The sequence below is a fragment of the Porcisia hertigi genome, chromosome 33 (assembly GCF_017918235.1).
Source record: "Porcisia hertigi strain C119 chromosome 33, whole genome shotgun sequence".
In the NCBI taxonomy this organism is placed as follows: Eukaryota; Euglenozoa; class Kinetoplastea; order Trypanosomatida; family Trypanosomatidae; genus Porcisia; species Porcisia hertigi.
Window position 1 is genome coordinate 726866 of NC_090592.1, and position 15692 is coordinate 742557.

General features: G+C 54.0%; 5 protein-coding genes across 5 annotated transcripts; all 5 read left to right on the top strand.

Moving 5' to 3' along the window:
• Positions 1-563: 563 nt before the first annotated feature.
• JKF63_02193 (uncharacterized protein) lies at positions 564-2111 on the top strand (the record flags this gene model as incomplete). Its single annotated transcript, XM_067898234.1, has 1 exon — positions 564-2111. The coding sequence occupies one exon, from the start codon at positions 564-566 to the stop codon at positions 2109-2111; it is 1548 nt and encodes a 515-aa protein (XP_067754391.1).
• Positions 2112-2667: 556 nt separating this feature from the next.
• JKF63_02194 (uncharacterized protein) lies at positions 2668-5055 on the top strand (the record flags this gene model as incomplete). The annotated part of the gene is made up of 1 exon (XM_067898235.1): positions 2668-5055. The coding sequence occupies one exon, from the start codon at positions 2668-2670 to the stop codon at positions 5053-5055; it is 2388 nt and encodes a 795-aa protein (XP_067754392.1).
• Positions 5056-6367: 1312 nt separating this feature from the next.
• JKF63_02195 (uncharacterized protein) lies at positions 6368-6733 on the top strand (the record flags this gene model as incomplete). The annotated part of the gene is made up of 1 exon (XM_067898236.1): positions 6368-6733. The coding sequence occupies one exon, from the start codon at positions 6368-6370 to the stop codon at positions 6731-6733; it is 366 nt and encodes a 121-aa protein (XP_067754393.1).
• A 571-nt stretch (positions 6734-7304) lies between these two features.
• JKF63_02196 (uncharacterized protein) lies at positions 7305-10403 on the top strand (the record flags this gene model as incomplete). Its single annotated transcript, XM_067898237.1, has 1 exon — positions 7305-10403. One exon carries the CDS (start codon positions 7305-7307, stop codon positions 10401-10403), a length of 3099 nt encoding a protein of 1032 aa, XP_067754394.1.
• Positions 10404-11590: 1187 nt separating this feature from the next.
• Positions 11591-14896, top strand: JKF63_02197 (uncharacterized protein; the record flags this gene model as incomplete). The annotated part of the gene is made up of 1 exon (XM_067898238.1): positions 11591-14896. The coding sequence occupies one exon, from the start codon at positions 11591-11593 to the stop codon at positions 14894-14896; it is 3306 nt and encodes a 1101-aa protein (XP_067754395.1).
• Positions 14897-15692: the final 796 nt, after the last annotated feature.

The following is a 15692-nucleotide window of genomic DNA, read 5'->3' on the forward strand; positions in this document are numbered from 1 at the left end:
TCTTTATGTGAGACACAAATACACCCCTGCGGTCTCCACCGTAGACACTGGTGTTGTTGCATCTAACGGTTTTTTGGTTGTGTACTGGAGAGGCGTGACGGAACACGATCGGCGGGAGATCGTTCAAATGGCGCACTCGTCTGCGCTCGAGGTGTTCGAGGACAGTAAGGAAGGGGGGCGGTCATTTCTGCGCTTTCTCACTGAGGACGCTGCCAATGCCTTCCACTCTGCTGTCCTGTCGCGATTCACTTCGGTGAAGCGGTCTCTCTCGTATGCTGACGCCAGAGATTTTTTCCTTGCCAAAGGGGCCTCATGAAAACCGCCTCCAATGACAAACAGTACACGCATTTACCAACGCTTTATTGCAAGCCTTTTGTTTGGTCCGCACTCTGGCTGTCTACCCTGAGGCGAGTTGGGCACTTCCACCTGCGACCACACATGCACAGGGGAAAGCTCTAAGATGAGGAGTCGGGGGGGGGGCGGCGCGTATGGGTTGAGGCCGGTGGCGTTAGCACTTTGCCAGGGTTGCATGTGCCTTTCCAAGAAAAAAAAAGAGAGTATCCATGACCGCATCAGACTGCACCCCGCTGCTCTACCCTTCAATTACTCCATGTTACGTTTACTACCCGGCTCATTCCTCCTCCTCCTCCTCCTCCCCCCCAAATGCACATATATTCAACCTCATTTACTGCTTCATCCCTCCCAAGGTACTTGTCATAGAGAACCGTGGCTCAAAGCAAATTTACACAATGGGACGGCATCGCATAGCGATGGTCTCCGACTTCTTCTTTCCCGGGTTCGGAGGGGTGGAGGTGCACATCTACAACGTGGCCCTCTGTCTGATGCGAAGAGGCCATAAGGTTATCATAATCACCCGTGCCTACGGGGACCGCGTTGGGATTCGCTATTACACAAATGGGCTAAAGGTGTATTATTTGCCTATGTTGGCAGCAAAGCTTCCTCCGGGATCCGTGACGCTGCCGACGTGGCTCGGCGCTTTTCCTCTGTTGCGCACTATTTTCATTCGTGAGGACATCAATGTCGTACATGGTCACCAGACCACCTCCAATCTGTGCCACGAAGCAATGTTTCACGCTGGCACGATGAGCATCAAGACGTGCTTCACCGATCACTCGCTCTTTGGGTTCGCTGATGCGGCCTCCATCAACATTAACAAGGTGCTTGTGTGGAGTTTGCGTACTGTTGACCAGGTTATTTGTGTCAGCAACACGTCACGTGAGAACACCGTTCTGCGGGCGCGGATCGCACCGCAGCGGGCAAGCGTCATTCCGAACGCCACCGACACTTCCGTCTTCACGCCCCCGGACGACCTCAAGTACAAGTCGTGGGCGTCAAAGATTGACAAAGAGGGCTTGACCATCGTAGTTATCACCCGTCTGGTCTATCGAAAAGGCGCAGACCTCTTTGTCGATGTCATCCCTGAAATCTGTCGACGTCATCCTGAAATTAAGTGGGTGATCGGCGGCGACGGACCGCGTCGCTCACAGCTGGAGCAGATGATTGAGCGACACAGCTTGATGGACCGTGTGAAGATGCTCGGTGCGCTAAAGCACTCGGACGTCAAGAGCGTTCTGAACCAGGGCCAGATCTTCTTGAATTGTAGTCTGACGGAGGCATTTTGCATTGCGCTCATTGAGGCGGCCTCATGCGGCTTATTGTGCGTCTCAACTAAAGTCGGGGGGGTCCCGGAAGTTCTCCCGCCGCCGATGCTGCTTCTGGCGGATGCCGACCCGTCGTCCATCGTTGACGCCTTGGAGAAAGCCATCACTGATGTGCCGTACCACTCGCCTTGGACGTTGCATGACAACTGTAAAGAGTTCTATAGCTGGGACTGGGTCGCAGAGCGCACTGAGCGCGTCTACGATCGCATCATGGAAATGCCACTGCTCTCTCTATACGAACGGTTGATGAATTACGCATCTGTCGGGCCACTGTTCGGGCTTGTGTGCTGGATACTCTGCTCATTGGATTGGATTCTGTACATGTTGATGGAGTATTGGATACCAAGAGAAACGATCGACATTGCGCCAGACTTCCCCATGTCCTCGTACCTCCGCAACAAGGAGAAAATCATGAAAAACAGTGGATAGTATGCGGAAGCGAAGGTCTTACTGCTTTTTTTTCTTCCTTCTCCTGCGCACTGAAGGTTTGCCTTCCTTGAAAAATTCTCCGACAGTCTTCTACAACGACCCCTGATAGATCATTGGTAATGTGTTGTTGCTGGCTTCTTTGGGCATTCACGCTCACTTTATGTTTCACCTTCCCTGAGGCAAAACGAAGCATTTTGCACATATTTGGGAGGGGTATTAGGTACATACTCATTTGTGGGCTTATTTGTTCTCGGGTGTGTGTTGGTGGTGTACGATCTCCGCATTGCTGCCCAGCTACATCCGCTGGCGCGATCTCCATTCTTTGCCCTTGTCAATCTATTGGGGACAATCGACATCCCTGCACACCTGTCAACTCTCTCCTTGGGCCTCTTTCCCCATCAATGGTTGGACAACTCTCACGCTGCACAAATATCTATTCTTATGGCGTACATGGCGTTTCTGACAATGTGATGATCAGCGGTCACAAAAACCGCAGAGTCTGTTTGCTGTCTCACTTTTCAACATCAAATAAAACCACTTTAAGCAAAGAGCAATCATGTCGTCAACGGCCCCTGTGGAGAAGCTCCCAACGAACCCGCGGGACTTCCCAGATGACCGGACGCCAAACTACATCCTGAAAGCAAAGAATGGCCACTTTCATTTTATGATGGTGGAACCCGATGTATCCAAGAACTACCTGTGGTACATGTCGGAGCCTAAGCTCGTCACGGCTTCCGAGCTCGAGGCGGAGATGCGCGTTCCGGGACGCCGCTGGTACGCGACGGACAAGGAGGGCTTTGAGCTCCAGAAGAAGAACAACGCGGTCGCGTCTGAGGGTGAGCCGTACGTCTGCCTGCAGAGCATCAAGAGCCGGGGGCTGTACTGGTTCGGCAAGCGTCACGCAGAGCCGCCAGTGGAGGAGGTGACATTAGTTGTTTCCGTGGGGGAGCTGTACTTGAAAAGCGCTATTCACCGCAAGCGGCTGGTGCGTCTGCTAATGGAAAACATGCGCCGCGTTTTAAATAACCCACAAGTCTTCCGAAACGGTGAAACTATGATCGAGGTGAGAAAACAGACGCCTACGAAGGAGCAGCTGAAGCTGCTTGCGCTGCTTCCCGGGATCGCCAACATTTACGAGGGTTCCCACGAGAAGGGAGACCGAAAGGGCGACCCTCGCGGTGCGCTCATCTGTGCCGGCGCGCAGGGTATCCCCATCATTCCCGATCAGCGTGTGCTGGCTCTCATCAGTGGCGGCATCGACAGCCCAGTGGCGGCGTATCGGATGATGACGCGTGGCTGCTTTGTCAACGGTGTGCACTTCCTCAATAGCACCAACGACACTGCCTCCGTCGTAGAGAAGAACCGGCGCATCTGCGAACGCTTGTCAAGCGTACAGGGCCGCTTCGAGATGCACTACGTGGATATTAGCACCCTTCAGTCTCAGATCGTGGCGAACGTGCCGAACCACAATCGCACCTTAATCTACAAGTGGTTTATGCTGTCACTTGCAGCCAGCTTTGATGACTCCTGTTTTATTGTTACTGGAGACTCTGCGGGTCAGGTGGCGTCGCAGACGGTGCACAACATCAGCACTCTGTACCCCACCATCCGCAAGGCAGTCGTCGCCCCACTCATAGGGATGACGAAGAACTTCATCATCGATGAGGCGCGCAGGATCAACACCTTTGACTTCTCCATTCAAGAGGGTGCAGACTGCTGCCAGTATATGATGTGCAAAACGGGCGCAAACCTGATGATGGGTCGACGGGCCCTCAACGCGTGTATTCGCCGCGTCAAACTCAGTGAGCTCAAAGTGATGAGCGAGGTTTACCGCGACGGGAAACTGTCTGGGTCTTCTGAGTGGACATACAACCCTCAGTCTGGCATGCGTGCATCAAACGATACCCCGCCTTTAGAGGGGCTCGCTCATGATAACTCGAGTGATCGTGATGTAAACGACGTGATTTACTTTGACGCCGCTGCTGGAACCAAGGTCGCAGAGGAGGTCAAGACGGCCATGCTGCGGGCCCCTGAAGGGAATCCGAATAGCATGCATATGAGCGGTCGCGAGGCTCGCATGGCTGTGGAAAAGGTCCGTAGTCAGCTCGCAAAAGTGATGCATGTGCCAGCGAACGACATCATATTCACATCAGGTGGCACAGAATCAAACAACATTGCTTTAAACGGCTACCGTGTCGAACGCGAAGCCTGGTCACATGCCTCCACGACTGAGAATGCGAGCAGTCCTGTCGGGTCCACAGTGGTGAGGGTGGTAGATCTTGTAAATCACGAGACGGGTAGCATCAACTGCAATCTGACTCGCCCCAAGGGCGGCCGCCTGCATGTTGACGCAAGCCAAGGCCTGCTAAGGATAGACTTTGGTTCTCTCGACCTCAGCCAAGTCGACTCCATCACGGTCACCGCGCATAAGATCAATGGGCCCGTCGGCATCGGCGCTCTATACCTGCGAAACCTCAGCTGCAACAGGCTCTTTACTGGCGGCACACAGGAGAAAGGCATCCGCCCGGGCACGGAGAACGTACCTGCTATCGTTGGTTTTGGTGTCGCGCTAGGTCTTGACCGTAGCCACTCGATCCACAGGGAGATCGACGCGCTTATGACGGAGGAGCTGGAGAAGATGGGATGCGAAATCAACCGTCGCGGCGAAACCAGCGGCTACATTGTGCACGCCACCCTGCCAATAGGGGTCAGCAACACCGATGTGGTTTCACTTCTCTCCACCAAGTACCACGTGGAGATCGGCACCGGATCTGCGTGCAAAACCAATGAGGTGAACACCACCGTCTACGACACGCTGGGGAAGACACCCGCACCAACACGCTCCATCCGCATTAGCTGGGACTCTTTTGCCACCTTTAATGACGCAAAGCATGTCTTGAGCGCCTTAAAGAAAGTTCTTGACGAGCTGAGGCCGAGGTGCTAGCCTCAGCCCGTCCTTACTTACGCTTCCCCCCCCTTCCAACCTGCCTTTACTTCATGAGTTTTTCTTTTTCGCTTAAAACCTCCTGGTTTCCTTGAGCTGTCGCATACGCCGTTGATCTTGGGCATGCCTCTGGTCATATCAAATCGAAACACCGCTGCGACGCAAACTGCATGAATCTCGCGCTTCGGGACGGGTGCCCGACGCCAAGCGGGCGTGCCCCGAAGCCTCGATACACGATGCGGGGCGAGACGGGACAGAGTTCATTGGTTACAACCATTTCCCGGCAGAGAGCAGCGAGGCTGGCGCTTCCAGGCGGCGGTGGGCCATCTCTGCCCAGCCCCAAAGGGGTATCTTTTTTTTCATCGTGAGTGCCCTTTCGCCGCAGGGCAAAAGCCCAAGGCCATGTGGGGCGCGGGCGGTGTGGTGCGATCAGCCCCGTCGGCATGATACTCCCCACTCCGCCCCCTGCGGGACCCAGGATCATTGCGCGTCCCTTTTTATTCTGGGATGGCGAGCTCCTCGTTCACGCCCGGGTGCTGTATTGCCCCCCCGCCCGTCCAGCGGAGTTTGAAACGTGTGCTGGCCAGGGTGATTTATCGATGCTGCTGATGGCGGTCGTCGGGCTCTGCGTGGCGTTGCGTTGGGGCTTGCTTCTGGTGAACCCGTCCGGGCCATCCGCGTGGTGGGCATATGGTGTTGTTGTGGCTCGTGTGTGCCTCGGTGGGCCCTCGATGCCCGCTGGCCTGGAGGGGGTGGTGGTTGGGGCGTGTGTGGGGTGACCTGGGCGGCGGGCGGGTGGGTGGCGTTTGGGGCCGGGGCGGTGCCCAGGTGCCTGTTACCGTTTTTTCGATGGTGCTTGTACCGTTGCCTTGCGCCATGCGATGGGCTCCAGTCGAGCCGGGCTGTGGCGGTGGGAGTTGAAGTTATGCTTTGAAGGTGCGTAAGCGCGTAATTAACTAAATTTGGTTACCATTGGATTGAACAGTTGTCAGCGATTTGGCGGACAAGATTTATTTCGCGACAGGAACGGTTCAGCAGAGAGCAGCGGATAGGTCGCGGCTCTGCATTGTGCGACACGAGTGTTGTTCATGTGGACAAACCACTCGAGTACAAAATTAATCGGCTCTGTATGCCGTGGGATCGGCAGATTGTTCGTCTCTCTGTACGAGATGAGGACGATCCCGACCAGGTCTGAGAGGGCAACTCAGCTAATGCTACTCCTCTTTCTAAGAAGTATAGTCATCCACTCCACTGTCTTCTTATTCTCGTCAAGTCCCCCTGGTGTTCAGAGGAGCTAGCGTTGCGAAACCAAATGAGGTACACTTCATTCCGAATGATTGACTCGCTGTGCGCACAGCTTCTTCAGGCGAAGCACGATTTTGTCAAAGTTGATAAGATCATCGCTGACGGGATTCGTCAGTCCATTCTCGACAAGGACACGCTACCCCTAATCATTCAAAAGACTGCTGTTACTGAGGGGGAGTGGTGTCTGGCACTACGCGTGCTTCAGAGTCAGCATCTAGACAGGCATCGTCTTCGAAGGGATGACAACATATGGGCTATCGTGGACAGGGGAGTGCCTGACAATGCAGCCAGCAAAAGTGCTGCGCAGCGGGCACTGCAGGACATCTACGGTTCGCGTTTTCGGAAGAAGTCACCACCACTGCCGGTGCGCTAGGTCTCAACACCGATCCTCATGACGCTCTCTACCAAAGCTGAGTAAAAGCACATTGCGACGTATCACCCTGGGTTTTCCCTTTCCGCTATCAATGGCGTGTTGCCCCCCCCTCCCTTTAAAAAATTTGCGGCAGCGCACTATAATTCTCGACCCTGCTCCTCATTCTCCTGGGCGAGATGCCCACGCGAGAGAGTGGCTTGTATCACTTCTCATCTGCTGGCGTTCCTGCCTGTTCGTTGGTGTAACATGACCTACTCTGCCAAACGGCTTGGGAAGTCTTGCGCTTACCTGTTCCCCTGCTCCCCTGCTTGGCAAATGTGTGAGTTCCTCTCTTCACCGCAGTCACCTGTTTTGCCTTTTTATTTTTTCCTCACTTTGTCTTCTTTTTTGTTTCCCGCTTGATGTTCTCCCCTCCCACACTCCACCAATTCAATCTGAAGTGGCGCGCTGCAGTTATTCCTCGCGTACAGGTCTCATTAGGTGTGTCAATCGAAGACAGCAACCTCTTTTCCTCCATTGGACTTCTCTCTCACACCACCCTTCCCTGCCTGGACAGGCGTTTCTCAGAAGAATGTCGTCCTCTGGACTGCCGCTGTGGAATTCCATTACGCGCGCACCTCTCCCAGTCTCATACTTGCATGAGAACTTGTGCTTCCAGCTCCTCGACTGTTACCAGACGAAAGGAAACCCACATGAAACGGTGTCCCGCGTTCGACACAGCGAGGTGCCAGTGGTGCGCCTCTACGGGGTCACTATGGAGGGCTTCAGTGTTTTGGTTCACTGCTACAACTACGAGCCTTACTTGTGGATTGAGGCGCCGTCGAACTGGTTGCCGGTGCATTCTCGAGGGTTGATGCGGGAGCTTAACAAGGAGTTAAGCAATCAAACACGCCTGCAAGACACCGTTGTGCGTGTGGAGGTGCACCAGCGCTGTGGTCTCATGTACTTCAAGGGTGGCCATCTGGTGCCACATCTTAAGATCGTCGTCCAGTTACCACAGCATATCCCAAAACTGCGTAGTCTCCTCTCAGACCGTGGTGTATCGTGCCCCGAGGCGTGGGATGGGGTGCGTGTCTTCAGAACATTCGAGTCCAACGTGATTTTTCCGCTGCGCTTCCTTGTTGACAACGAGATCGGCGGTAGCAACTGGCTGACGCTGAACTACGGCAAGTTCATCTCCTGCCACGTCAAAACATCAGTCTGTCAGATTGAAGTGGCGTGTTCGCACGAGGATGTGCAGAGCCACGAGGCAGTTGGAAACTACCTCGCCATCGCACCTTTTCGCATCCTCTCTCTTGACATCGAGTGTCAGAACCGCAAAGGACTCTTCCCTGAACCGGAGCATGACTCTGTCATTCAGATTTCGAACCACTGCGTCGAGTACGGGCGTGATTCTGAGCCGCTCACGAAGACCATTTTCACCCTGAAAAGCTGCGCACCCATTGCCGGGGCGCAAGTGTATTCATATGAATCGGAACAGGAAATGTTGCTGGCGTGGGTCACCTTCATCAAGGCACTGGATCCCGACATCCTGACGGGCTACAACATTTGCAATTTTGACTTTCCATACCTGCTAAACCGCGCCACATTCTTGAAGGCCAGCGATGTGTTTCACTACTGGGGTCGACAAATTCACGAACGGACGGTGGCGCGCGATAAAAAGTTTCAATCCAAACAGATGGGCAACCGTGAATACACGGAGTTGACCTTGGAGGGGCGCATCATCATGGATGCAATGGTGGTGATTCAGCGGGACTACAAACTGCGCTCTTACTCGCTCAACTCCGTGTCGCAGTACTTTCTCGGTGAGCAGAAGGAGGACGTCCATCACTCCATCATATCAGATCTCCAGAACGGTGATGATGAGACACGCCGCCGCCTGGCTGTGTACTGCTTGAGGGATGCGTTACTTCCTGTAAAGCTGCTTGATCGACTTATGTGCATTGTGAACAACGTGGAGATGGCACGCGTGACGGGTGTGCCGGTGGGGTGGTTGCTGGAACACGGGCAGCAAATCAAAGTCTTCTCTATGCTCCTACGCAAGGCCCGAAAGAGGAACCTGGTAGTGCCTACGGTGGAGTACACTGGCGGTGGCGATCGAAGCTACGAGGGTGCCACCGTCATCGAACCGGAGAGAGGCTTCTACAACTGCCCTGTCGTGACGCTCGATTTCGCCTCCCTCTATCCGTCCATCATCATCGCGCACAACTTGTGTTACTCGACATTAGTTCGCCCCGCGGACGTGCGTCTTCATCACGAAGACACCCTCGTTCGATCACCCTCATCTGACGTCTTTGTGAAGAAGGAAGTTTTTCCAGGCATTCTCCCTGAGGTTCTGCAGGACTTGCTGGCTGCCCGTAAGCACGCACGCGGGATGATGAAGGATGTACCTATGGATTCCCTTGAGTACAAGGTTCTGAACGGGCGCCAGCTTGCGCTCAAGGTGAGCGCCAACTCTGTGTACGGTTTCACTGGTGCTCAGGTGGGCAAGTTGCCGTGTCTGGAAATCAGTAGCTCCGTCACGGCTTATGGCCGGGAGATGATCGCAAAGACGAAGAGCGTCGTTGAAGAGCTGTACTCTGGCGCGCGTGTTCTATACGGAGATACTGACTCTGTGATGGTGAAGTGCATCACTGACGAGAAAGCGTCCGACAAAGAGCGCCTTCGAGAAGCCATGGATTTTGGAATTGAGGCAGCGGATAGGGTGTCCAAAAACTTTCTCAATCCTATCAAGCTTGAATTCGAGAAGGTTTACTTCCCGTATCTACTGATGAACAAGAAGCGTTACGCAGGTTTGCTGTGGACGAACACGGATCGGTTTGATAAGCTGGATTCCAAGGGAATTGAGACAGTGCGCCGAGACAACTGCCCTCTTGTCGCTCGCATGGTGTCTGGTGTGCTGAACCGCATTCTCATTCACCGCTCCGTCGAGAGCGCCGTCAATTTTGTGAAGGGTACTATCAGCGACCTCCTGCTTAACCGACTCGATATCTCGAACTTGGTGATCACCAAGGCTTTCTCCAAAGCGGAGGATCAGTACGCTTCTGCCCAGGCGCACATCGCCCTTGTGGAGCGCATGCGGAAGCGCGACCCCGCTTCAGCACCGACCATTGGCGACCGCGTGGCGTACGTGATTATCAAGGCCGCAAAAGGCGCTAGGGCGTACGAGCGCAGTGAGGACCCGATCTACGTCCTTGAAAACAATATCCCGATTGACACACAGTATTACCTTGAGCATCAGTTAGCACCGCCGATTCGGCGTGTTTTTGAAGGTGTTCTGGCTGATCCTAACATTTTAATCACAGGAGACCACACACGCCACATGTCGATCTCCGCACCAAGCAAGAATGCTGGCGGGTTGATGAAGTTCGTGAAGATTCAGCCGCAGTGCATTTCGTGCCGCGCCGCCGTCAATGGGGCTGCGCTGTGCGACAGCTGCCAAAGCAAGGCACCTGAAGTGTACAGCAAGATTGTGGCGAAGCGCAACCACTACGAAGCGATTTACTCACAGGTTTGGACTCAGTGTCAGCAATGCCAGGGGTCCTTGAATCAAGAAGTGATTTGTTCTAGTCGCGACTGCCCAGTGTTTTACATGCGCAAGAAGGTGCAGAAGGATCTGCGTGAGCAACAGATGTTACTCGATCGTTTCGGTGTTGTGGATGACTGGTGAACAGCGGTGAGGGAACAGGCATAATTCGTGTCTTTTCGGTGTCTTCTCGTTCTACCTTTAGGTGTTTTTGTGCTTATGCTGTACTGGGTGCTTCCATCCACATTCAATAAGAGTGCTGTCCAACTTGGCTAAACCTCAAAAAAAAAATACACACATGGATGATATTAGCACGACGAAGTCCGCGAGGAACTCCGAGAGTGCAACATAGAACGTTGAAGTCGGTGGCGTGTCTCTTCGCTATTTCCTTGACTTTGGATACATATTCGTTTCGAATAGTCTAGACATCAGTGCACTCCGTCCTTGTGCGTGTGTGTCTTTCGTTCTTTGTGTGCCGCTCTCTTTTTTTTTGAACTCATAGAAACGGATCGTTTTAGTGCGCCAGCACGTGTCTGTATATTTTTGTTGACTCAGAGGCCCGAATCGGCTCTCTCTCTCTCTGTACGTCTGCAAGTGTGACCGCTTGCTTCCATAAAGAGAAAGCGGTCCAAACACACGCAACCTTGTCTGTGTGTGTGTGCACGGACGCATTCAGGGCGTGGAAGAACTGGAAGCATAGAAATAGACAAAGGTGTGGTGACGAAAATGAAAAAGGCACACCTCTCCTGTGCACTGTGAATGGCATCTTCTTCCCGACGTTGAACTTGGCAGGTGGTGTTAATATTTTGGTACTACTGCTCCTCATGGTGAGAGTGCACGAAGTCCAGTGATGTGGCCACTCTGTATTTCCGTGTCGGGTATTCTCCTCATTTCTCCCCCTACATTGCTTGCCTCTGCCGCCTCTTTTTTCTTTCTATTTTCTCTAACTATTGTCTGCGTGTGTGTGTGTACGGACACTGGTTCACCGGTATGTTCAGTGCTAGTGTTATTGCAACGGTGAAGACACTACAAATTACAAGGGAGATAGATCACGGTACTCCGCCTACACGCATACATTCTGGAAAAAAAGGGGGCTAACGTGGTGCGCCCCATTCACAGGCACACCTTCCGACACAACAACACGCACGCTTAGGGTATGCTGTCTCCTGTTCGAAACCTCCTCCCCCTCTTTACACCGATACCTGAACTAAGCACATTAATAAAAGATACATCACTTACGTATTATAGAGAAGCATCAGCAAGTCCGCAACGCGTACTCCTGGTCGTCATCATTGTCTTTTCGTTCCTTCCCAAATTTTGCTCATCCCCAAATGGCGGCAACATTTGCACGCAGGGTCCGCAGACGGCAGGACCTGCATAATACGCCCACATTTGAGCGAGGCATGAACGATATCGCGGCGCACGATCTCTACGAGCAACTTCTGCTAAACAGTATTCGCAGCGGGAGCGACCCCAACGCAAAGGCAGTGGTGGAGGTCTATGAGGGCTATGTGGAGCCGAGTTACGATCCAGTGAAGGGAGCGAAAGTGGCTGCTAGCCATCGGCAGGTCATTCAGGAGCTATATAAGGAGCGCGAGGTCATCATCCGCACGTTGCGCTCCTCTGAGGAGCACTGCAAGCTCTCTGCCTTTGACCGGCTACTGCTAGAGACCGAGTTCTACACTGGTGTTCGTGAGTGGAAGGGTGCGTCGGTGCGCAGCCGCCAGCATCGTCACACCAGCAGAGACGAAGAAGAATCAGCCGGTTTTGACATGATGCATCTGACAGAGACACCTTCTTACATCCGCGGTAAACTGCGGCCGTATCAAATCGAGGGTGTGAACTGGTTGCTCGGTCTCTTCTCGCGCGGCGTGAATGGGATTTTGGCGGACGAGATGGGGCTGGGCAAAACTTTTCAGACCATCGCCACTATCGCGTACCTCAAGTTCACGGTGGGGATGCCTGGCCCGCATCTGGTCGTGTGCCCGAAGTCTGTGATGGGGAATTGGTACCGCGAGTTCAAACACTGGTGTCCTGGACTCTCAGTCTACAAGTTCCATGCCCCTGGCGATATTCGTTCAAATATCGTCAAGGCACACCTGCATCCAATCGATCGCATTAAGTACGACGTCATTGTGACGACTTTCGAGATGGTGCTGGACGAATTGAGCTTGTTCAAGTCCATTGCGTGGCAGTACTTGATTGTCGACGAGGCGCACAAGCTGAAGAATGAGGAGGGGCGCGCACATACAGCACTCGACTCGTTGCAGACGTCGCACCGACTTATCATAACCGGCACGCCTCTGCAAAACAACCTTAAGGAGTTATGGGCCCTGCTGCACTTCCTGGCACCACGCCTCTTCAGCGACTCTGAGTCCTTTGACACTTGGTTCGATACTGTCTCAGGCCAGCAGGACGCCAACGTCATGTCAAACTTGCACAAGATCCTCGCTCCTCTCATGATTCGTCGTCTTAAAGCTGATGTGAACACCGGCATCCCCCCGAAGAAGGAGATTTATGTTTCTTGTCAGCTTTCTAAAAAGCAGAGGGAGTGGTACATGAACGTTCTCGCGAAGGACGCCGAGGTGCTGAATAAGGCTGGCGGCAGCGTTGCCTCGCTGACGAATATCATGATGAGCCTGCGCAAGGTGATAAATCATCCGTATCTCATGGACGGCGGTGAGGAAGGACCGCCGTTCATCACAGATGAAAAGCTGGTGCGAAATAGCGGCAAAATGATCATCCTCGACAAGTTGTTGCACCGTTTGAGACTTGATGTTGAGGGCAAGCACAAGGTGCTCATCTTCTCCCAGTTCACCTCGATGCTTAACATTTTGGAGGACTACTGCAACATGCGCAGATTCATGTACTGTCGCATTGATGGCAACACCAGCGGCTACGACAGAGATTCCCAGATGGCATCTTTCAACTCCCCCACAAGCGACTACTTCATCTTTCTGCTCTCTACCCGTGCTGGCGGCCTCGGTATCAACCTGCAGGCTGCCAATCACGTCATTCTGTATGACTCCGATTGGAACCCGCAGATGGATCTCCAGGCGCAAGATCGCGCGCATCGTATTGGCCAGAAGCGCAGTGTGCGCGTGTACCGCTTCGTCACGGACGGTACACTCGAGGAGAGGATGTACCGCCGTGCTATGAAGAAGCTTTACCTGGATGCCGTTGTCGTGCAGCAAGGCCGAATGCAGTCAAAGACAACAAATCAGGCTTCCAGGGAGGAGCTCCTGTCCATGATCAAGTTTGGCGCCGAGGAGATTTTCAAAACTCGCCACGAGGACGTCACGGAGGCTGATATTGATCGCCTGCTCGATGAGGGTGAGGCAATGTCAAACCAGCTCACCAACGAGGCCAAACAGCACGTGCAGATGTCCCTTGCTAGCTTCCAGCTTGGCGCGGAGGAGGCGAATATTTACGACTTTGAGGGCGTGAGCTACAAGACCGGAGTAGAATCGCGCATTTTGCACATCAAGCTGAGCTCCCCGGTAAGCCAGACAGAGTTGCACACGCAATGCTCGCAATACGGAGAGGTGATCAGGACCGTTCTGCATCCCAACCTTGAAGAGGCGCTGGTCTACTTCCGCTCCACCAGTGGCGCCATGGAGGCGAAGGCGAAGCTGCCTTACGAATCGTATTTCGCTAGTCGAGACTCACAGACGGTAGTGTCGAATGAGATTATTGCACAGTGCATCGGCATGGGTGAGAAGCTGGGCCGCGGCCACCGCGTGCGTGAGCCGGTGCAGTTCTTCTCCATGGCGGATGTCGAGGTTATGCAGAGAAAAGTGACCAAGGCACCACCGCTGAAGCTACCAAGGCTCCCCAAGTTTCACCCGTACCAGCTGTACAACGTGAAACGGCTGACAGAGTTGCACAACACAGAGGTGGCCCTGATGGTGCGAAATTGGAAGCGCAAGTACGAAGAGAAGGGCGACGCGCAGAGGAGTAAGGAGAACAGCGGAGTAGTGCCTTCTGACGGGGCGGACGACGAGGTCAAGGTCGAGGACGAAGACGAGCTCCTGACCGAGGTGGAGCAAGAGGAGCGAGAGCGGCTGCTGAGCGAAGGCTTTCCGGCTTGGACCTTCTATGAGTACCGCTCAGTAGTCTCTGCCCTTTGCAGCGGCGATATGGACCTCACGGACTACGCCGCCATCGCTGCTGTTGTGGGTCCAACCAAGACTGTGGGTGAGGTGCGCGACTACGTGGTGGCACTACTGGAGCGTGGCGAGCAGTGCATCAATAAATTTGCATTCGTTGAGGAGCGCATCAAAAAGGCAAAGGCGAGGCGCGAGGCAAAGGAGAACGTCTTCAAGGCTGCAAAGTGGAAGGTGGAGACGTGCGAGCACCCAGAGAAGGAGTTAATCTTCAAGACACGCGGTAACGTAGCATTGGACCGGGAGATCTTTCTCATGGCTTACGAGACCGGGTTCAAGGCAGACAGCACGAGCGAGCTGGTGCGTAGTCGCCCTCAGCACATTTTCAACGTCTGGTATCAGTCCCGCCCTGACAACTTCTTCAGCCAGCGTTTACATACTTTGATGAAGTCCGTACTTCGAGAATGGGAGAAGCCGGCGGATGATGAGGGCGTCATGCCAAGTAAGAGCCGCCGCCGTCTGGAAATTTGAATCCGCAAGTGTTTTTTTTTCTCGACCGTCGGCTGCGGCGTCCCTTGCATGACTAGAGGACAGGCTGGGCTCGGGCCACCAGTCTTGGCATTTGTCAAGGGCGTCTGACGACAACCATCAATGCTCGACTGCATTTACATCGTCATTTTTGAAATTTCTCTTGCCTCCCTCAGTGTTTCCTCTTGTCTTGAACTGGTGCTTCACAAGTCGCAGCAACTAATGAGTGATGCACAGCACGAGGCCCGGAGGGGGACTTCAACTGTCACTGCTCATTGTTCGCGCGTATGCGTATACGTCTGAGGCGATCGACGTGTGTGTGTGTGTGTGTGGGGGGGTGCCCACTCCCCCCAAGCATTTGGGATTCGAGGGGGGGGGGAAGTGGGGGCTCTACTACACCCTGTCAATGAGCTCATCAGCCTCTCCCCCTCACAATGCGAAGCTACTGGTCGGGGCGACATGGGCCACATACTCACAGCCCCGAGATTTCGGTGCGACCAATCGCTGCTGATGAAATCGGCCATGCCTTCAATAATGTCGTGGTGGGGTGACCTGCAACAGTGAACCCGCTTGCACCGTCTGTGGAGTAGGAAGAGTGTCCACATGGACTCGAGCGCGTGAGAGAGCCAGCCATCTGGTGAAACGGTGGAGCCGCCCCGAAATGTATACCACGTTGCGACGAGCCTAATGGCGGGGGCGGGGGAGGGGCGGCTATGAGGCGATCTGTGCAGTGGGTGCGTAGAGTTTTGATGCCGAGGCCATGGCCAGGTCAATGAGTTGCCATTGGCTCACCGCGTGT